The 23,550-nt window shown below is 40.8% G+C and overlaps 1 protein-coding gene and 1 long non-coding RNA gene across 2 annotated transcripts; one reads left to right on the top strand and one right to left on the bottom strand.

The window, feature by feature from the left end:
- Positions 1-3,850: 3,850 nt before the first annotated feature.
- Positions 3,851-5,530, bottom strand: LOC138654759 (uncharacterized). Its single transcript, XM_069743506.1, has 3 exons — positions 5,321-5,530; positions 4,110-5,154; positions 3,851-3,970 (listed from the first exon to the last, which is right to left on the bottom strand). Exons 2-3 carry the CDS (start codon positions 5,067-5,069, stop codon positions 3,851-3,853), a joined length of 1,080 nt encoding a protein of 359 aa, XP_069599607.1. The 5' UTR covers positions 5,070-5,154; positions 5,321-5,530.
- Positions 5,531-6,411: 881 nt separating this feature from the next.
- LOC138654758 (uncharacterized) lies at positions 6,412-7,289 on the top strand. Its single transcript, XR_011316442.1, has 3 exons — positions 6,412-6,511; positions 6,858-6,938; positions 7,146-7,289. It is a non-coding gene; the product is annotated as an uncharacterized lncRNA (long non-coding RNA).
- The last annotated feature ends 16,261 nt before the right edge of the window (positions 7,290-23,550 follow it).

Raw genomic sequence — 23,550 nt, 5'->3', positions numbered from 1 at the left:
TAACCAGTCATCGTTCTCACAACACTGAGGACCAGTCATTCGAAATGACTTCTCCATGCATTTTATGCATTGGTAAAAGCACTATGATGAAAAGTGTGATATGTTTTCAGGTATCTCCTATACTAATAGAGCCACATGCTCACCGGTTTGCCACATGATGTAGGCCTATGGACTGAACAAGAAACCACCAAAAATTTTAACCAGTCATCGTTCTCACAACACTGAGGACCAGTCATTCGAAATGACTTCTCCATGCATTTTATGCATTGGTAAAAGCACTATGATGAAAAGTGTGATATGTTTTCAGGTATCTCCTATACTAATAGAGCCACATGCTCACCGGTTTGCCACATGATGTAGGCCTATGGACTGAACAAGAAACCACCAAAAATTTTAACCAGTCATCGTTCTCACAACACTGAGGACCAGTCATTCGAAATGACTTCTCCATGCATTTTATGCATTGGTAAAAGCACTATGATGAAAAGTGTGATATGTTTTCAGGTATCTCCTATACTAATAGAGCCACATGCTCACCGGTTTGCCACATGATGTAGGCCTATGGACTGAACAAGAAACCACCAAAAATTTTAACCAGTCATCGTTCTCACAACACTGAGGACCAGTCATTCGAAATGACTTCTCCATGCATTTTATGCATTGGTAAAAGCACTATGATGAAAAGTGTGATATGTTTTCAGGTATCTCCTATACTAATAGAGCCACATGCTCACCGGTTTGCCACTTGATGTAGGCCTATGGACTGAACAAGAAACCACCAAAAATTTTAACCAGTCATCGTTCTCACAACACTGAGGACCAGTCATTCGAAATGACTTCTCCATGCATTTTATGCATTGGTAAAAGCACTATGATGAAAAGTGTGATATGTTTTCAGGTATCTCCTATACTAATAGAGCCACATGCTCACCGGTTTGCCACATGATGTAGGCCTATGGACTGAACAAGAAACCACCAAAAATTTTAACCAGTCATCGTTCTCACAACACTGAGGACCAGTCATTCGAAATGACTTCTCCATGCATTTTATGCATTGGTAAAAGCACTATGATGAAAAGTGTGATATGTTTTCAGGTATCTCCTATACTAATAGAGCCACATGCTCACCGGTTTGCCACATGATGTAGGCCTATGGACTGAACAAGAAACCACCAAAAATTTTAACCAGTCATCGTTCTCACAACACTGAGGACCAGTCATTCGAAATGACTTCTCCATGCATTTTATGCATTGGTAAAAGCACTATGATGAAAAGTGAGATATGTAACATATGGGATAGCTGACGCACCACTGCAATATGCAGATATAATATATAAAGGGGGTGCAAGACTGATGGCTAATAATGCAAACTAACAAAAGCACAAGAAACAAGAGCCATCAAAATATCTGCACACCACCAAAGTTATGATAAAAATAATATAAGCTTTATTGGGAACATAATTAAAAACATCTAAAATCACACATAACCTCCGTGCAGACGCCCCTGTGAACACTGTATGCCAAAATATACATAGATATATAAACGTATGAAATCTTCCAGACGTGTCCCTGCCCTCTGCACTTAATATTATTAATGTAACTATATATAGTCAAAATTTGAAATGAACACGCTGTATACAACCATATAACAACAAATATGCACACAGTCAAGTATAATACAAGCCACACAGCATGCAAATAGCATGCAACACCCCACCACAATATGCAGCTTCCAGCAAAAAACCCCTATGGACCCAGAGGAGCAGATAAAATAAACTGCCCTAGATATCCAAAGAAAGGGACAGGGGAAGATGTCCAAATATAAACACTGAAATACCCTGCATAGTCTGATCCTAGGAGTGGTCAAAAGGTGAAAATAGTGCTGGAGAAAGCACCATAGGATAAATCCTGCTGCAGGAGGCTGTGAGGCTGAATAGTCACAGGGCAAATGCGACCGGAGGAGAAGCCCAACGCGTGTCGCTGTTCTAGGACAGCTTCGTCAGGGGAAGTAGTGCAAATACCCCCAATAGCGCTTAAATACCTTATAATCAATTGTGTGGTCAGGTCTGGTGTGTGGCTGGCAGAGCATGGGGGCCGGAAAACCGGAAGTGACTCACCAGGAAGAAGGGAAAATGAAAGTGTCCTGAATAACACACTGCACATGTGCCAATGGAAGGTCAAAACAGCTGAATGGATACAGGCAAAAAGCCTGAAGAAACGTAAGTGTTTATGACAGCGCAGCTCCCGGGAGCAGATGTGGTGACAGTCCTGCGATGCATGACTGTCAGCACATCTATGGGCACAAGAGAGGAAGCATACTTGTACAGTCCATAGAGAGAGGCAGCAAGTACACAGCAAGGAAGAGAAAGCAGAACAAATCCTATAAGATTAATATAGAACCAGAAGATTAAATCCTGAAAAAAGATTTTATGATTATGTACATATATATACCAATAAATAAGCACATATATAGATCATAGTGTTATAACATGAAATAAATATATATATATATGTATTCCGGTGTGCAGACTTCATTAGAACATACAGTACATTGAAGACAGAATTAAATACTATCAAACTATGCTGAATCAGATTATTTCATCAATATATATACAGCATCCTCACAATATATATGGATAACACTTCCATGATATGATATTACACAGGATTACAGGCGGATACTTCAATTGTCCTGTTATGTAGTATATGGTCCAATGGGGAGGAGAAGAATTGGATCCCTCTCCCTTTCCCCCATATAATGTTCCATTTAGGTCCAGAGTCTTTTCCTCTTCTCCGAAGTTTTGTAAAAAAAAAAAAAAAAACATATAAATTCTTCTCCAGACTTCCATATCACAACCAGAGGGAGTCGATGCCACTCAATATGCTGTTCGGGAAATGCATAACTCTATTCCAAACGTCCACCACCACCGCAGAAATCCTGAAGAAGAATAGCCGAGTTATCCCAAAAAACCTGTAAAAAGGAGGTCCTCGTTAATTCCATGGGGCGCCATAGAGTGGAGCTGGTAGATCCAACGGGATTCTACCTGTAGCAATTTCTTATGCAATGTGCCACCCCTATCGGAGGTCCTCAGATGTTCCAAACCAATAACTCTAGTATTGGTATAACTCCCAGCATGATGCGTCAAGTAATGAGCCGCCACCGTAGTAAGGGTCTTACCTTTGCGTCTATCAGCCACCGCTGTATTGATCGTGGAAAAATGTCCCTGAATCCTCCGGCGCAGCTCCGGTGTGGTCTGGCCTACATAGACACGAGGGCAAGTACATATGATGGCATAGATAACATTAGATGTTTTGCAATTAATGTAGGACTTTAATTTATGTGGCGTCTGATCTGTTGGGTTAATAAAGGAATCTCGCGTGGGGTGCATATATGTACATACCGTGCAATTCCCGCACGGAAAAGAACCTTTCAGGACAATACCACGATTCAATTTATGAGTGGGCCTAGAATAATGGCTCCTCGTAAGTATGTCCCTAAAATTGGGAGCCCTTTTTGCGGTCACTAAGGGTCGTGGGCTGATCACCTGTGCTGTTTGCGTGTCAGCAGTCAGGATTCTCCAGTGATTGTTCAGGATGTCCCTTACCTGGTTCCACTGAGTATGGTATCCGGTAATGAAGCGCACAAATTTGTCCGTTTCCTTCTTTGTAGGGACCAGTAAGGTGTCCTGTGTCTGTATTTTTGCTTTCTGATAGGCCTGAGAGATACATTTCTTGGGGTAATTCCTCCTCCTAAATCTCTCTGTAAGATCATGGGCTTCCCTACGAAAATCCTCGTCATCGGTACAGTTTCGTCGTGCCCTGAGGAATTGTCCCCTCGGAATGCCATCCCTCATATGTTTTGGATGGAAGCTACGATACTCCAACAGACTATTAACCGCTGTGGGCTTGCGATAAAGACAAGTAGATAATTTGCCATTCTGACATTTAACCTCAAGATCCAGAAATTGCACTGCAACAGAAGAAAACTGGTGAGTCAAAAAAATATTAAAAGGATTATGATTGAGGACGTCCAGAAATTCCAGACATTCCTCAATAGAGCCTGACCAAATAAAGAAAATGTCGTCTATGAATCGCGACCAATGCCGTACCTTATTGATGAAGAAATTGGAGACATAGACGACAGTGTGCTCCCACCACCCTAAAAAAAGGTTTGCAAAAGCTGGGGCGCAGCGCGCCCCCATTGCCACGCCTGATGTTTGAATATAGAAGGTTCTGTCAAATAAGAAAAAATTGTGTCTCAAAACAAAGTCTAATAAATCAATAATGAAGGAGTCATGCATTCTGTCAGAATTGGTTTGTTGATCGAGGAAAAACATGATTGCCTGTAGGCCATCATCGTGACTGATATTCGAATAAAGGGATTCCACGTCACAGGTAACCATAATCTCCCCTGATGATAAATCCAACCCTTTGTATATGCTGATAAAGTGTGAGGAGTCCCTAATGTGAGAAGGCAATTTAAGCACAAATGGCTGTAGAAAAAAATCAATGTAAATACACGCCTTCTCACACAGACTCCCAATACTAGACACGATAGGTCGGCCTGGGGGTTTATTCAAATCTTTGTGAACCTTGGGTAGCATATAGAACGTAGATGTAGTTGGTTCCTCTACCCAAATAAAGTCCCGTTCCTGAACACTGATAACCCCCAGTTCAAAAGCCCTATCCAAGAGAGCTCTCAATTTCGTAGAGAATACCCCCGTAGGATTGGAGGGGAGTCTTCGATAAAAATGCTGGTTACCAAGTTGTCTAATTGCTTCCTCGAGATACAAGCTATGGGGCCACAGGACAACATTACCCCCCTTGTCCGCCTCCCTGATCAAGAATTCTTTATTTGACCGTAGGTCAGATAGAGCCCGTCGTTCCTGAGTAGTCAAATTAGGCATGAGGCCTATCCTAGGGGGGAGTGCTTCAATATCCTGTTTGACCATCTCGAAGAAGATTTTGACAGCTGGTATAGTGGACAGGGGTGGACACACAGTGGATTTGTTCTTGTGAGGAAAATTACGCCTACCTGTGTTAGATTCACCCTCTTGTAGGAGCTCCATCAGATCTTGAAAAACTCCATGTTCAGTCTGATCAAGAGAGGAAATCGCCTGTGGTTGTATGTGCAAAACCTGGAGGACGATTTTCCTACAGAATAAAAAAAGATCCTTGATCAAAGTGAAATTATCAGCCCGTTGTGCTGGTGAGAAAGTCTGACCCCTGCTTAATACTGCAGTTTCAATAGGTGTTAGTTGGTGTTGAGACAAGTTGACAATCTGCAATGAATCATGTTTAACCCGAACATCAGACTCACCATCACTGTTGGTTGATGACGGGATCACTTGCGTTGTTTCATCCGTTTGTTGTGATATGGAGGTCTGTATCCCCTGTTCCTGGTGATCCGAGTGGTTAGGTCTACGTCTCCTATGCCCACGCCTAGTCCTGGTCCTGGTTCTGTGTCGCTTTCCGCCGAGGACAAAAAATCACTCGAAGACGGACCCTCAGTGGTTGTGATGTTACGGGAGGAATTTGTTGGACCTTGTCTGGTTTTAAGACCTCGACATTGATTGCCTTGATGTCCCCACTTATAGGCCATATGTTGATCGAAGTCCAATTTATCCCTCAAAAATTTTGCTCTTTTTTTATCCATAATCTCCTTGTCATACTTGTCCAATCCCTCTTTAAGTTTGATTTTAAAGGGCTGGATTTGTGAGACCTCATCAAATTTACTGAGGCCATTTTCCAAATCCCTGATTTCTGTCTTTACCTGCACCAAGAGTTCCCTATCATGTGCAATAAGCATGTTAATTAGAATTTGTGAACAGCGGAGTAACCCCTCCTCCCATGTAGTGCGAAAAGCCACCGAGGGTTCCCATGCTGGAAAAATAGGTATCCTCAAACCTCTAGGTACTAAATTCAATTTCAAGTATTCCTCCAAACACCGAATGTTCCATAATAATCTAATTCCATGTTTTTGTGCTGCCATAAGATCCATAGATAAACACGCAAAATTAGAATCTGGACAGTTACCAACAGTGTCCACAAATGCCGCAGAGGCTGAGGCCTTCCACGCCGCTTCCCTCGCCTCCCAATCCATACCACCCACAAGGGACCAAATAACCACACAATATATATTTTATATCAATAGATCCTCACAAATATGAGGAAATAAGCTACAGTAAGCCGTGTGCTGCCAAGCAAAAGAAAAAAACACCACTGGGTGTTTAAAAAACCTGTAACATATGGGATAGCTGACGCACCACTGCAATATGCAGATATAATATATAAAGGGGGTGCAAGACTGATGGCTAATAATGCAAACTAACAAAAGCACAAGAAACAAGAGCCATCAAAATATCTGCACACCACCAAAGTTATGATAAAAATCTCTCAGGCCTATCAGAAAGCAAAAATACAGACACAGGACACCTTACTGGTCCCTACAAAGAAGGAAACGGACAAATTTGTGCGCTTCATTACCGGATACCATACTCAGTGGAACCAGGTAAGGGACATCCTGAACAATCACTGGAGAATCCTGACTGCTGACACGCAAACAGCACAGGTGATCAGCCCACGACCCTTAGTGACCGCAAAAAGGGCTCCCAATTTTAGGGACATACTTACGAGGAGCCATTATTCTAGGCCCACTCATAAATTGAATCGTGGTATTGTCCTGAAAGGTTCTTTTCCGTGCGGGAATTGCACGGTATGTACATATATGCACCCCACGCGAGATTCCTTTATTAACCCAACAGATCAGACGCCACATAAATTAAAGTCCTACATTAATTGCAAAACATCTAATGTTATCTATGCCATCATATGTACTTGCCCTCGTGTCTATGTAGGCCAGACCACACAGGAGCTGCGCCGGAGGATTCAGGGACATTTTTCCACGATCAATACAGCGGTGGCTGATAGACGCAAAGGTAAGACCCTTACTACAGTGGCGGCTCATTACTTGACGCATCATGCTGGGAGTTATACCAATACTAGAGTTATTGGTTTGGAACATCTGAGGACCTCCGATAGGGGTGGCACATTGCATAAGAAATTGCTACAGGTAGAATCCCGTTGGATCTACCAGCTCCACTCTATGGCGCCCCATGGAATTAACGAGGACCTCCTTTTTACAGGTTTTTTGGGATAACTCGGCTATTCTTCTTCAGGATTTCTGCGGTGGTGGTGGACGTTTGGAATAGAGTTATGCATTTCCCGAACAGCATATTGAGTGGCATCGACTCCCTCTGGTTGTGATATGGAAGTCTGGAGAAGAATTTATATGTTTTTTTTTTTTTTTGTTTTTTTTTTTACAAAACTTCGGAGAAGAGGAAAAGACTCTGGACCTAAATGGAACATTATATGGGGGAAAGGGAGAGGGATCCAATTCTTCTCCTCCCCATTGGACCATATACTACATAACAGGACAATTGAAGTATCCGCCTGTAATCCTGTGTAATATCATATCATGGAAGTGTTATCCATATATATTGTGAGGATGCTGTATATATATTGATGAAATAATCTGATTCAGCATAGTTTGATAGTATTTAATTCTGTCTTCAATGTACTGTATGTTCTAATGAAGTCTGCACACCGGAATACATATATATATATATTTATTTCATGTTATAACACTATGATCTATATATGTGCTTATTTATTGGTATATATATGTACATAATCATAAAATCTTTTTTCAGGATTTAATCTTCTGGTTCTATATTAATCTTATAGGATTTGTTCTGCTTTCTCTTCCTTGCTGTGTACTTGCTGCCTCTCTCTATGGACTGTACAAGTATGCTTCCTCTCTTGTGCCCATAGATGTGCTGACAGTCATGCATCGCAGGACTGTCACCACATCTGCTCCCGGGAGCTGCGCTGTCATAAACACTTACGTTTCTTCAGGCTTTTTGCCTGTATCCATTCAGCTGTTTTGACCTTCCATTGGCACATGTGCAGTGTGTTATTCAGGACACTTTCATTTTCCCTTCTTCCTGGTGAGTCACTTCCGGTTTTCCGGCCCCCATGCTCTGCCAGCCACACACCAGACCTGACCACACAATTGATTATAAGGTATTTAAGCGCTATTGGGGGTATTTGCACTACTTCCCCTGACGAAGCTGTCCTAGAACAGCGACACGCGTTGGGCTTCTCCTCCGGTCGCATTTGCCCTGTGACTATTCAGCCTCACAGCCTCCTGCAGCAGGATTTATCCTATGGTGCTTTCTCCAGCACTATTTTCACCTTTTGACCACTCCTAGGATCAGACTATGCAGGGTATTTCAGTGTTTATATTTGGACATCTTCCCCTGTCCCTTTCTTTGGATATCTAGGGCAGTTTATATTATCTGCTCCTCTGGGTCCATAGGGGTTTTTTGCTGGAAGCTGCATATTGTGGTGGGGTGTTGCATGCTATTTGCATGCTGTGTGGCTTGTATTATACTTGACTGTGTGCATATTTGTTGTTATATGGTTGTATACAGCGTGTTCATTTCAAATTTTGACTATATACAGTTACATTAATAATATTAAGTGCAGAGGGCAGGGACACGTCTGGAAGATTTCATACGTTTATATATCTATGTATATTTTGGCATACAGTGTTCACAGGGGCGTCTGCACGGAGGTTATGTGTGATTTTAGATGTTTTTAATTATGTTCCCAATAAAGCTTATATTATTTTTATCATAACTTTGGTGGTGTGCAGATATTTTGATGGCTCTTGTTTCTTGTGCTTTTGAAAAGTGAGATATGTTTTCAGGTATCTCCTATACTAATAGAGCCACATGCTCACCGGTTTGCCACATGATGTAGGCCTATGGACTGAACAAGAAACCACCAAAAATTTTAACCAGTCATCGTTCTCACAACACTGAGGACCAGTCATTCAAAATGACTTCTCCATGCATTTTATGCATTGGTAAAAGCACTATGATGAAAAGTGTGATATGTTTTCAGGTATCTCCTATACTAATAGAGCCACATGCTCACCGGTTTGCCACATGATGTAGGCCTATGGACTGAACAAGAAACCACCAAAAATTTTAACCAGTCATCGTTCTCACAACACTGAGGACCAGTCATTCGAAATGACTTCTCCATGCATTTTATGCATTGGTAAAAGCACTATGATGAAAAGTGTGATATGTTTTCAGGTATCTCCTATACTAATAGAGCCACATGCTCACCGGTTTGCCACATGATGTAGGCCTATGGACTGAACAAGAAACCACCAAAAATTTTAACCAGTCATCGTTCTCACAACACTGAGGACCAGTCATTCGAAATGACTTCTCCATGCATTTTATGCATTGGTAAATGCACTATGATGAAAAGTGTGATATGTTTTCAGGTATCTCCTATACTAATAGAGCCACATGCTCACCGGTTTGCCACATGATGTAGGCCTATGGACTGAACAAGAAACCACCAAAAATTTTAACCAGTCATCGTTCTCACAACACTGAGGACCAGTCATTCGAAATGACTTCTCCATGCATTTTATGCATTGGTAAAAGCACTATGATGAAAAGTGTGATATGTTTTCAGGTATCTCCTATACTAATAGAGCCACATGCTCACCGGTTTGCCACATGATGTAGGCCTATGGACTGAACAAGAAACCACCAAAAATTTTAACCAGTCATCGTTCTCACAACACTGAGGACCAGTCATTCGAAATGACTTCTCCATGCATTTTATGCATTGGTAAAAGCACTATGATGAAAAGTGTGATATGTTTTCAGGTATCTCCTATACTAATAGAGCCACATGCTCACCGGTTTGCCACATGATGTAGGCCTATGGACTGAACAAGAAACCACCAAAAATTTTAACCAGTCATCGTTCTCACAACACTGAGGACCAGTCATTCGAAATGACTTCTCCATGCATTTTATGCATTGGTAAAAGCACTATGATGAAAAGTGTGATATGTTTTCAGGTATCTCCTATACTAATAGAGCCACATGCTCACCGGTTTGCCACATGATGTAGGCCTATGGACTGAACAAGAAACCACCAAAAATTTTAACCAGTCATCGTTCTCACAACACTGAGGACCAGTCATTCGAAATGACTTCTCCATGCATTTTATGCATTGGTAAAAGCACTATGATGAAAAGTGTGATATGTTTTCAGGTATCTCCTATACTAATAGAGCCACATGCTCACCGGTTTGCCACATGATGTAGGCCTATGGACTGAACAAGAAACCACCAAAAATTTTAACCAGTCATCGTTCTCACAACACTGAGGACCAGTCATTCGAAATGACTTCTCCATGCATTTTATGCATTGGTAAAAGCACTATGATGAAAAGTGTGATATGTTTTCAGGTATCTCCTATACTAATAGAGCCACATGCTCACCGGTTTGCCACATGATGTAGGCCTATGGACTGAACAAGAAACCACCAAAAATTTTAACCAGTCATCGTTCTCACAACACTGAGGACCAGTCATTCGAAATGACTTCTCCATGCATTTTATGCATTGGTAAAAGCACTATGATGAAAAGTGTGATATGTTTTCAGGTATCTCCTATACTAATAGAGCCACATGCTCACCGGTTTGCCACATGATGTAGGCCTATGGACTGAACAAGAAACCACCAAAAATTTTAACCAGTCATCGTTCTCACAACACTGAGGACCAGTCATTCGAAATGACTTCTCCATGCATTTTATGCATTGGTAAAAGCACTATGATGAAAAGTGTGATATGTTTTCAGGTATCTCCTATACTAATAGAGCCACATGCTCACCGGTTTGCCACATGATGTAGGCCTATGGACTGAACAAGAAACCACCAAAAATTTTAACCAGTCATCGTTCTCACAACACTGAGGACCAGTCATTCGAAATGACTTCTCCATGCATTTTATGCATTGGTAAAAGCACTATGATGAAAAGTGTGATATGTTTTCAGGTATCTCCTATACTAATAGAGCCACATGCTCACCGGTTTGCCACATGATGTAGGCCTATGGACTGAACAAGAAACCACCAAAAATTTTAACCAGTCATCGTTCTCACAACACTGAGGACCAGTCATTCGAAATGACTTCTCCATGCATTTTATGCATTGGTAAAAGCACTATGATGAAAAGTGTGATATGTTTTCAGGTATCTCCTATACTAATAGAGCCACATGCTCACCGGTTTGCCACATGATGTAGGCCTATGGACTGAACAAGAAACCACCAAAAATTTTAACCAGTCATCGTTCTCACAACACTGAGGACCAGTCATTCGAAATGACTTCTCCATGCATTTTATGCATTGGTAAAAGCACTATGATGAAAAGTGAGATATGTTTTCAGGTATCTCCTATACTAATAGAGCCACATGCTCACCGGTTTGCCACATGATGTAGGCCTATGGACTGAACAAGAAACCACCAAAAATTTTAACCAGTCATCGTTCTCACAACACTGAGGACCAGTCATTCGAAATGACTTCTCCATGCATTTTATGCATTGGTAAAAGCACTATGATGAAAAGTGTGATATGTTTTCAGGTATCTCCTATACTAATAGAGCCACATGCTCACCGGTTTGCCACATGATGTAGGCCTATGGACTGAACAAGAAACCACCAAAAATTTTAACCAGTCATCGTTCTCACAACACTGAGGACCAGTCATTCGAAATGACTTCTCCATGCATTTTATGCATTGGTAAAAGCACTATGATGAAAAGTGTGATATGTTTTCAGGTATCTCCTATACTAATAGAGCCACATGCTCACCGGTTTGCCACATGATATAGGCCTATGGACTGAACAAGAAACCACCAAAAATTTTAACCAGTCATCGTTCTCACAACACTGAGGACCAGTCATTCGAAATGACTTCTCCATGCATTTTATGCATTGGTAAAAGCACTATGATGAAAAGTGTGATATGTTTTCAGGTATCTCCTATACTAATAGAGCCACATGCTCACCGGTTTGCCACATGATGTAGGCCTATGGACTGAACAAGAAACCACCAAAAATTTTAACCAGTCATCGTTCTCACAACACTGAGGACCAGTCATTCGAAATGACTTCTCCATGCATTTTATGCATTGGTAAAAGCACTATGATGAAAAGTGTGATATGTTTTCAGGTATCTCCTATACTAATAGAGCCACATGCTCACCGGTTTGCCACATGATGTAGGCCTATGGACTGAACAAGAAACCACCAAAAATTTTAACCAGTCATCGTTCTCACAACACTGAGGACCAGTCATTCGAAATGACTTCTCCATGCATTTTATGCATTGGTAAAAGCACTATGATGAAAAGTGTGATATGTTTTCAGGTATCTCCTATACTAATAGAGCCACATGCTCACCGGTTTGCCACATGATGTAGGCCTATGGACTGAACAAGAAACCACCAAAAATTTTAACCAGTCATCGTTCTCACAACACTGAGGACCAGTCATTCGAAATGACTTCTCCATGCATTTTATGCATTGGTAAAAGCACTATGATGAAAAGTGTGATATGTTTTCAGGTATCTCCTATACTAATAGAGCCACATGCTCACCGGTTTGCCACATGATGTAGGCCTATGGACTGAACAAGAAACCACCAAAAATTTTAACCAGTCATCGTTCTCACAACACTGAGGACCAGTCATTCGAAATGACTTCTCCATGCATTTTATGCATTGGTAAAAGCACTATGATGAAAAGTGTGATATGTTTTCAGGTATCTCCTATACTAATAGAGCCACATGCTCACCGGTTTGCCACATGATGTAGGCCTATGGACTGAACAAGAAACCACCAAAAATTTTAACCAGTCATCGTTCTCACAACACTGAGGACCAGTCATTCGAAATGACTTCTCCATGCATTTTATGCATTGGTAAAAGCACTATGATGAAAAGTGTGATATGTTTTCAGGTATCTCCTATACTAATAGAGCCACATGCTCACCGGTTTGCCACATGATGTAGGCCTATGGACTGAACAAGAAACCACCAAAAATTTTAACCAGTCATCGTTCTCACAACACTGAGGACCAGTCATTCGAATGACTTCTCCATGCATTTTATGCATTGGTAAAAGCACTATGATGAAAAGTGTGATATGTTTTCAGGTATCTCCTATACTAATAGAGCCACATGCTCACCGGTTTGCCACATGATGTAGGCCTATGGACTGAACAAGAAACCACCAAAAATTTTAACCAGTCATCGTTCTCACAACACTGAGGACCAGTCATTCGAAATGACTTCTCCATGCATTTTATGCATTGGTAAAAGCACTATGATGAAAAGTGTGATATGTTTTCAGGTATCTCCTATACTAATAGAGCCACATGCTCACCGGTTTGCCACATGATGTAGGCCTATGGACTGAACAAGAAACCACCAAAAATTTTAACCAGTCATCGTTCTCACAACACTGAGGACCAGTCATTCGAAATGACTTCTCCATGCATTTTATGCATTGGTAAAAGCACTATGATGAAAAGTGTGATATGTTTTCAGGTATCTCCTATACTAATAGAGCCACATGCTCACCGGTTTGCCACATGATGTAGGCCTATGGACTGAACAAGAAACCACCAAAAATTTTAACCAGTCATCGTTCTCACAACACTGAGGACCAGTCATTCGAAATGACTTCTCCATGCATTTTATGCATTGGTAAAAGCACTATGATGAAAAGTGTGATATGTTTTCAGGTATCTCCTATACTAATAGAGCCACATGCTCACCGGTTTGCCACATGATGTAGGCCTATGGACTGAACAAGAAACCACCAAAAATTTTAACCAGTCATCGTTCTCACAACACTGAGGACCAGTCATTCGAAATGACTTCTCCATGCATTTTATGCATTGGTAAAAGCACTATGATGAAAAGTGTGATATGTTTTCAGGTATCTCCTATACTAATAGAGCCACATGCTCACCGGTTTGCCACATGATGTAGGCCTATGGACTGAACAAGAAACCACCAAAAATTTTAACCAGTCATCGTTCTCACAACACTGAGGACCAGTCATTCGAAATGACTTCTCCATGCATTTTATGCATTGGTAAAAGCACTATGATGAAAAGTGTGATATGTTTTCAGGTATCTCCTATACTAATAGAGCCACATGCTCACCGGTTTGCCACATGATGTAGGCCTATGGACTGAACAAGAAACCACCAAAATTTTAACCAGTCATCGTTCTCACAACACTGAGGACCAGTCATTCGAAATGACTTCTCCATGCATTTTATGCATTGGTAAAAGCACTATGATGAAAAGTGTGATATGTTTTCAGGTATCTCCTATACTAATAGAGCCACATGCTCACCGGTTTGCCACATGATGTAGGCCTATGGACTGAACAAGAAACCACCAAAAATTTTAACCAGTCATCGTTCTCACAACACTGAGGACCAGTCATTCGAAATGACTTCTCCATGCATTTTATGCATTGGTAAAAGCACTATGATGAAAAGTGTGATATGTTTTCAGGTATCTCCTATACTAATAGAGCCACATGCTCACCGGTTTGCCACATGATGTAGGCCTATGGACTGAACAAGAAACCACCAAAAATTTTAACCAGTCATCGTTCTCACAACACTGAGGACCAGTCATTCGAAATGACTTCTCCATGCATTTTATGCATTGGTAAAAGCACTATGATGAAAAGTGTGATATGTTTTCAGGTATCTCCTATACTAATAGAGCCACATGCTCACCGGTTTGCCACATGATGTAGGCCTATGGACTGAACAAGAAACCACCAAAAATTTTAACCAGTCATCGTTCTCACAACACTGAGGACCAGTCATTCGAAATGACTTCTCCATGCATTTTATGCATTGGTAAAAGCACTATGATGAAAAGTGTGATATGTTTTCAGGTATCTCCTATACTAATAGAGCCACATGCTCACCGGTTTGCCACATGATGTAGGCCTATGGACTGAACAAGAAACCACCAAAAATTTTAACCAGTCATCGTTCTCACAACACTGAGGACCAGTCATTCGAAATGACTTCTCCATGCATTTTATGCATTGGTAAAAGCACTATGATGAAAAGTGTGATATGTTTTCAGGTATCTCCTATACTAATAGAGCCACATGCTCACCGGTTTGCCACATGATGTAGGCCTATGGACTGAACAAGAAACCACCAAAAATTTTAACCAGTCATCGTTCTCACAACACTGAGGACCAGTCATTCGAAATGACTTCTCCATGCATTTTATGCATTGGTAAAAGCACTATGATGAAAAGTGTGATATGTTTTCAGGTATCTCCTATACTAATAGAGCCACATGCTCACCGGTTTGCCACATGATGTAGGCCTATGGACTGAACAAGAAACCACCAAAAATTTTAACCAGTCATCGTTCTCACAACACTGAGGACCAGTCATTCGAAATGACTTCTCCATGCATTTATGCATTGGTAAAAGCACTATGATGAAAAGTGTGATATGTTTTCAGGTATCTCCTATACTAATAGAGCCACATGCTCACCGGTTTGCCACATGATGTAGGCCTATGGACTGAACAAGAAACCACCAAAATTTTAACCAGTCATCGTTCTCACAACACTGAGGACCAGTCATTCGAAATGACTTCTCCATGCATTTATGCATTGGTAAAAGCACTATGATGAAAAGTGTGATATGTTTTCAGGTATCTCCTATACTAATAGAGCCACATGCTCACCGGTTTGCCACATGATGTAGGCCTATGGACTGAACAAGAAACCACCAAAATTTTAACCAGTCATCGTTCTCACAACACTGAGGACCAGTCATTCGAAATGACTTCTCCATGCATTTTATGCATTGGTAAAAGCACTATGATGAAAAGTGTGATATGTTTTCAGGTATCTCCTATACTAATAGAGCCACATGCTCACCGGTTTGCCACATGATGTAGGCCTATGGACTGAACAAGAAACCACCAAAAATTTTAACCAGTCATCGTTCTCACAACACTGAGGACCAGTCATTCGAAATGACTTCTCCATGCATTTTATGCATTGGTAAAAGCACTATGATGAAAAGTGTGATATGTTTTCAGGTATCTCCTATACTAATAGAGCCACATGCTCACCGGTTTGCCACATGATGTAGGCCTATGGACTGAACAAGAAACCACCAAAAATTTTAACCAGTCATCGTTCTCACAACACTGAGGACCAGTCATTCGAAATGACTTCTCCATGCATTTTATGCATTGGTAAAAGCACTATGATGAAAAGTGTGATATGTTTTCAGGTATCTCCTATACTAATAGAGCCACATGCTCACCGGTTTGCCACATGATGTAGGCCTATGGACTGAACAAGAAACCACCAAAAATTTTAACCAGTCATCGTTCTCACAACACTGAGGACCAGTCATTCGAAATGACTTCTCCATGCATTTTATGCATTGGTAAAAGCACTATGATGAAAAGTGTGATATGTTTTTCAGGTATCTCCTATACTAATAGAGCCACATGCTCACCGGTTTGCCACATGATGTAGGCCTATGGACTGAACAAGAAACCACCAAAAATTTTAACCAGTCATCGTTCTCACAACACTGAGGACCAGTCATTCGAAATGACTTCTCCATGCATTTTATGCATTGGTAAAAGCACTATGATGAAAAGTGTGATATGTTTTCAGGTATCTCCTATACTAATAGAGCCACATGCTCACCGGTTTGCCACATGATGTAGGCCTATGGACTGAACAAGAAACCACCAAAAATTTTAACCAGTCATCGTTCTCACAACACTGAGGACCAGTCATTCGAAATGACTTCTCCATGCATTTTATGCATTGGTAAAAGCACTATGATGAAAAGTGTGATATGTTTTCAGGTATCTCCTATACTAATAGAGCCACATGCTCACCGGTTTGCCACATGATGTAGGCCTATGGACTGAACAAGAAACCACCAAAATTTTAACCAGTCATCGTTCTCACAACACTGAGGACCAGTCATTCGAAATGACTTCTCCATGCATTTTATGCATTGGTAAAAGCACTATGATGAAAAGTGTGATATGTTTTCAGGTATCTCCTATACTAATAGAGCCACATGCTCACCGGTTTGCCACATGATGTAGGCCTATGGACTGAACAAGAAACCACCAAAAATTTTAACCAGTCATCGTTCTCACAACACTGAGGACCAGTCATTCGAAATGACTTCTCCATGCATTTTATGCATTGGTAAAAGCACTATGATGAAAAAGTGTGATATGTTTTCAGGTATCTCCTATACTAATAGAGCCACATGCTCACCGGTTTGCCACATGATGTAGGCCTATGGACTGAACAAGAAACCACCAAAATTTTAACCAGTCATCGTTCTCACAACACTGAGGACCAGTCATTCGAAATGACTTCTCCATGCATTTTATGCATTGGTAAAAGCACTATGATGAAAAGTGTGATATGTTTTCAGGTATCTCCTATACTAATAGAGCCACATGCTCACCGGTTTGCCACATGATGTAGGCCTATGGACTGAACAAGAAACCACCAAAATTTTAACCAGTCATCGTTCTCACAACACTGAGGACCAGTCATTCGAAATGACTTCTCCATGCATTTTATGCATTGGTAAAAGCACTATGATGAAAAGTGTGATATGTTTTCAGGTATCTCCTATACTAATAGAGCCACATGCTCACCGGTTTGCCACATGATGTAGGCCTATGGACTGAACAAGAAACCACCAAAAATTTTAACCAGTCATCGTTCTCACAACACTGAGGACCAGTCATTCGAATGACTTCTCATGCATTTTATGCATTGGTAAAAGCACTATGATGAAAAGTGTGATATGTTTTCAGGTATCTCCTATACTAATAGAGCCACATGCTCACCGGTTTGCCACATGATGTAGGCCTATGGACTGAACAAGAAACCACCAAAAATTTTAACCAGTCATCGTTCTCACAACACTGAGGACCAGTCATTCGAAATGACTTCTCCATGCATTTTATGCATTGGTAAAAGCACTATGATGAAAAGTGTGATATGTTTTCAGGTATCTCCTATACTAATAGAGCCACATGCTCACCGGTTTGCCACATGATGTAGGCCTATGGACTGAACAAGAAACCACCAAAATTTTAACCAGTCATCGTTCTCACAACACTGAGGACCAGTCATTCGAAATGACTTCTCCATGCATTTTATGCATTGGTAAAAGCACTATGATGAAAAGTGTGATATGTTTTCAGGTATCTCCTATACTAATAGAGCCACATGCTCACCGGTTTGCCACATGATGTAGGCCTATGGACTGAACAAGAAACCACCAAAATTTTAACCAGTCATCGTTCTCACAACACTGAGGACCAGTCATTCGAAATGACTTCTCCATGCATTTTATGCATTGGTAAAAGCACTATGATGAAAAGTGTGATATGTTTTCAGGTATCTCCTATACTAATAGAGCCACATGCTCACCGGTTTGCCACATGATGTAGGCTATGGACTGAACAAGAAACCACCAAAAATTTTAACCAGTCATCGTTCTCACAACACTGAGGACCAGTCATTCGAAATGACTTCTCCATGCATTTTATGCATTGGTAAAAGCACTATGATGAAAAGTGTGATATGTTTTCAGGTATCTCCTATACTAATAGAGCCACATGCTCACCGGTTTGCCACATGATGTAGGCCTATGGACTGAACAAGAAACCACCAAAAATTTTAACCAGTCATCGTTCTCACAACACTGAGGACCAGTCATTCGAAATGACTTCTCCATGCATTTTATGCATTGGTAAAAGCACTATGATGAAAAGTGTGATATGTTTTCAGGTATCTCCTATACTAATAGAGCCACATGCTCACCGGTTTGCCACATGATGTAGGCCTATGGACTGAACAAGAAACCACCAAAAATTTTAACCAGTCATCGTTCTCACAACACTGAGGACCAGTCATTCGAAATGACTTCTCCATGCATTTATGCATTGGTAAAAGCACTATGATGAAAAGTGTGATATGTTTTCAGGTATCTCCTATACTAATAGAGCCACATGCTCACCGGTTTGCCACATGATGTAGGCCTATGGACTGAACAAGAAACCACCAAAAATTTTAAACCAGTCATCGTTCTCACAACACTGAGGACCAGTCATTCGAAATGACTTCTCCATGCATTTTATGCATTGGTAAAAGCACTATGATGAAAAGTGTGATATGTTTTCAGGTATCTCCTATACTAATAGAGCCACATGCTCACGGTTTGCCCACATGATGTAGGCCTATGGACTGAACAAGAAACCACCAAAAATTTTAACCAGTCATCGTTCTCACTACACTGAGGACCAGTCATTCGAAATGACTTCTCCATGCATTTTATGCATTGGTAAAAGCACTATGATGAAAAGTGTGATATGTTTTCAGGTATCTCCTATACTAATAGAGCCACATTCAGGTATCTCCTATACTAATAGAGCCACATGCTCACCGGTTTGCCACATGATGTAGGCCTATGGACTGAACAAGAAACCACCAAAAATTTTAACCAGTCATCGTTCTCACAACACTGAGGACCAGTCATTCGAAATGACTTCTCCATGCATTTTATGCATTGGTAAAAGCACTATGATGAAAAGTGTGATATGTTTTCAGGTATCTCCTATACTAATAGAGCCACATGCTCACCGGTTTGCCACATGATGTAGGCCTATGGACTGAACAAGAAACCACCAAAAATTTTAACCAGTCATCGTTCTCACAACACTGAGGACCAGTCATTCGAAATGACTTCTCCATGCATTTTATGCATTGGTAAAAGCACTATGATGAAAAGTGTGATATGTTTTCAGGTATCTCCTATACTAATAGAGCCACATGCTCACCGGTTTGCCACATGATGTAGGCCTATGGACTGAACAAGAAACCACCAAAAATTTTAACCAGTCATCGTTCTCACAACACTGAGGACCAGTCATTCGAAATGACTTCTCCATGCATTTTATGCATTGGTAAAAGCACTATGATGAAAAGTGTGATATGTTTTCAGGTATCTCCTATACTAATAGAGCCACATGCTCACCGGTTTGCCACATGATGTAGGCCTATGGACTGAACAAGAAACCACCAAAAATTTTAACCAGTCATCGTTCTCACAACACTGAGGACCAGTCATTCGAAATGACTTCTCCATGCATTTTATGCATTGGTAAAAGCACTATGATGAAAAGTGTGATATGTTTTCAGGTATCTCCTATACTAATAGAGCCACATGCTCACCGGTTTGCCACATGATGTAGGCCTATGGACTGAACAAGAAACCACCAAAAATTTTAACCAGTCATCGTTCTCACAACACTGAGGACCAGTCATTCGAAATGACTTCTCCATGCATTTTATGCATTGGTAAAAGCACTATGATGAAAAGTGTGATATGTTTTCAGGTATCTCCTATACTAATAGAGCCACATGCTCACCGGTTTGCCACATGATGTAGGCCTATGGACTGAACAAGAAACCACCAAAAATTTTAACCAGTCATCGTTCTCACAACACTGAGGACCAGTCATTCGAAATGACTTCTCCATGCATTTTATGCATTGGTAAAAGCACTATGATGAAAAGTGTGATATGTTTTCAGGTATCTCCTATACTAATAGAGCCACATGCTCACCGGTTTGCCACATGATGTAGGCCTATGGACTGAACAAGAAACCACCAAAAATTTTAACCAGTCATCGTTCTCACAACACTGAGGACCAGTCATTCGAAATGACTTCTCCATGCATTTTATGCATTGGTAAAAGCACTATGATGAAAAGTGTGATATGTTTTCAGGTATCTCCTATACTAATAGAGCCACATGCTCACCGGTTTGCCACATGATGTAGGCCTATGGACTGAACAAGAAACCACCAAAAATTTTAACCAGTCATCGTTCTCACAACACTGAGGACCAGTCATTCGAAATGACTTCTCCATGCATTTTATGCATTGGTAAAAGCACTATGATGAAAAGTGTGATATGTTTTCAGGTATCTCCTATACTAATAGAGCCACATGCTCACCGGTTTGCCACATGATGTAGGCCTATGGACTGAACAAGAAACCACCAAAAATTTTAACCAGTCATCGTTCTCACAACACTGAGGACCAGTCATTCGAAATGACTTCTCCATGCATTTTATGCATTGGTAAAAGCACTATGATGAAAAGTGTGATATGTTTTCAGGTATCTCCTATACTAATAGAGCCACATGCTCACCGGTTTGCCACATGATGTAGGCCTATGGACTGAACAAGAAACCACCAAAAATTTTAACCAGTCATCGTTCTCACAACACTGAGGACCAGTCATTCGAAATGACTTCTCCATGCATTTTATGCATTGGTAAAAGCACTATGATGAAAAGTGTGATATGTTTTCAGGTATCTCCTATACTAATAGAGCCACATGCTCACCGGTTTGCCACATGATGTAGGCCTATGGACTGAACAAGAAACCACCAAAAATTTTAACCAGTCATCGTTCTCACAACACTGAGGACCAGTCATTCGAAATGACTTCTCCATGCATTTTATGCATTGGTAAAAGCACTATGATGAAAAGTGTGATATGTTTTCAGGTATCTCCTATACTAATAGAGCCACATGCTCACCGGTTTGCCACATGATGTAGGCCTATGGACTGAACAAGAAACCACCAAAAATTTTAACCAGTCATCGTTCTCACAACACTGAGGACCAGTCATTCGAAATGACTTCTCCATGCATTTTATGCATTGGTAAAAGCACTATGATGAAAAGTGTGATATGTTTTCAGGTATCTCCTATACTAATAGAGCCACATGCTCACCGGTTTGCCACATGATGTAGGCCTATGGACTGAACAAGAAACCACCAAAAATTTTAACCAGTCATCGTTCTCACAACACTGAGGACCAGTCATTCGAAATGACTTCTCCATGCATTTTATGCATTGGTAAAAGCACTATGATGAAAAGTGTGATATGTTTTCAGGTATCTCCTATACTAATAGAGCCACATGCTCACCGGTTTGCCACATGATGTAGGCCTATGGACTGAACAAGAAACCACCAAAAATTTTAACCAGTCATCGTTCTCACAACACTGAGGACCAGTCATTCGAAATGACTTCTCCATGCATTTTATGCATTGGTAAAAGCACTATGATGAAAAGTGTGATATGTTTTCAGGTATCTCCTATACTAATAGAGCCACATGCTCACCGGTTTGCCACATGATGTAGGCCTATGGACTGAACAAGAAACCACCAAAAATTTTAACCAGTCATCGTTCTCACAACACTGAGGACCAGTCATTCTGAGGACCAGTCATTCGAAATGACTTCTCCATGCATTTTATGCATTGGTAAAAGCACTATGATGAAAAGTGTGATATGTTTTCAGGTATCTCCTATACTAATAGAGCCACATGCTCACCGGTTTGCCACATGATGTAGGCCTATGGACTGAACAAGAAACCACCAAAAATTTTAACCAGTCATCGTTCTCACAACACTGAGGACCAGTCATTCGAAATGACTTCTCCATGCATTTTATGCATTGGTAAAAGCACTATGATGAAAAGTGTGATATGTTTTCAGGTATCTCCTATACTAATAGAGCCACATGCTCACCGGTTTGCCACATGATGTAGGCCTATGGACTGAACAAGAAACCACCAAAAATTTTAACCAGTCATCGTTCTCACAACACTGAGGACCAGTCATTCGAAATGACTTCTCCATGCATTTTATGCATTGGTAAAAGCACTATGATGAAAAGTGTGATATGTTTTCAGGTATCTCCTATACTAATAGAGCCACATGCTCACCGGTTTGCCACATGATGTAGGCCTATGGACTGAACAAGAAACCACCAAAAATTTTAACCAGTCATCGTTCTCACAACACTGAGGACCAGTCATTCGAAATGACTTCTCCATGCATTTTATGCATTGGTAAAAGCACTATGATGAAAAGTGTGATATGTTTTCAGGTATCTCCTATACTAATAGAGCCACATGCTCACCGGTTTGCCACATGATGTAGGCCTATGGACTGAACAAGAAACCACCAAAAATTTTAACCAGTCATCGTTCTCACAACACTGAGGACCAGTCATTCGAAATGACTTCTCCATGCATTTTATGCATTGGTAAAAGCACTATGATGAAAAGTGTGATATGTTTTCAGGTATCTCCTATACTAATAGAGCCACATGCTCACCGGTTTGCCACATGATGTAGGCCTATGGACTGAACAAGAAACCACCAAAAATTTTAACCAGTCATCGTTCTCACAACACTGAGGACCATCTCCATGCATTTTATGCATTGGTAAAAGCACTATGATGAAAAGTGTGATATGTTTTCAGGTATCTCCTATACTAATAGAGCCACATGCTCACCGGTTTGCCACATGATGTAGGCCTATGGACTGAACAAGAAACCACCAAAAATTTTAACCAGTCATCGTTCTCACAACACTGAGGACCAGTCATTCGAAATGACTTCTCCATGCATTTTATGCATTGGTAAAAGCACTATGATGAAAA

Source organism: Ranitomeya imitator, unplaced genomic scaffold, assembly GCF_032444005.1.
Source record: "Ranitomeya imitator isolate aRanImi1 unplaced genomic scaffold, aRanImi1.pri SCAFFOLD_1435, whole genome shotgun sequence".
In the NCBI taxonomy this organism is placed as follows: Eukaryota; Metazoa; Chordata; class Amphibia; order Anura; family Dendrobatidae; genus Ranitomeya; species Ranitomeya imitator.
This window is presented reverse-complemented; position numbering and strand designations above follow the sequence as displayed.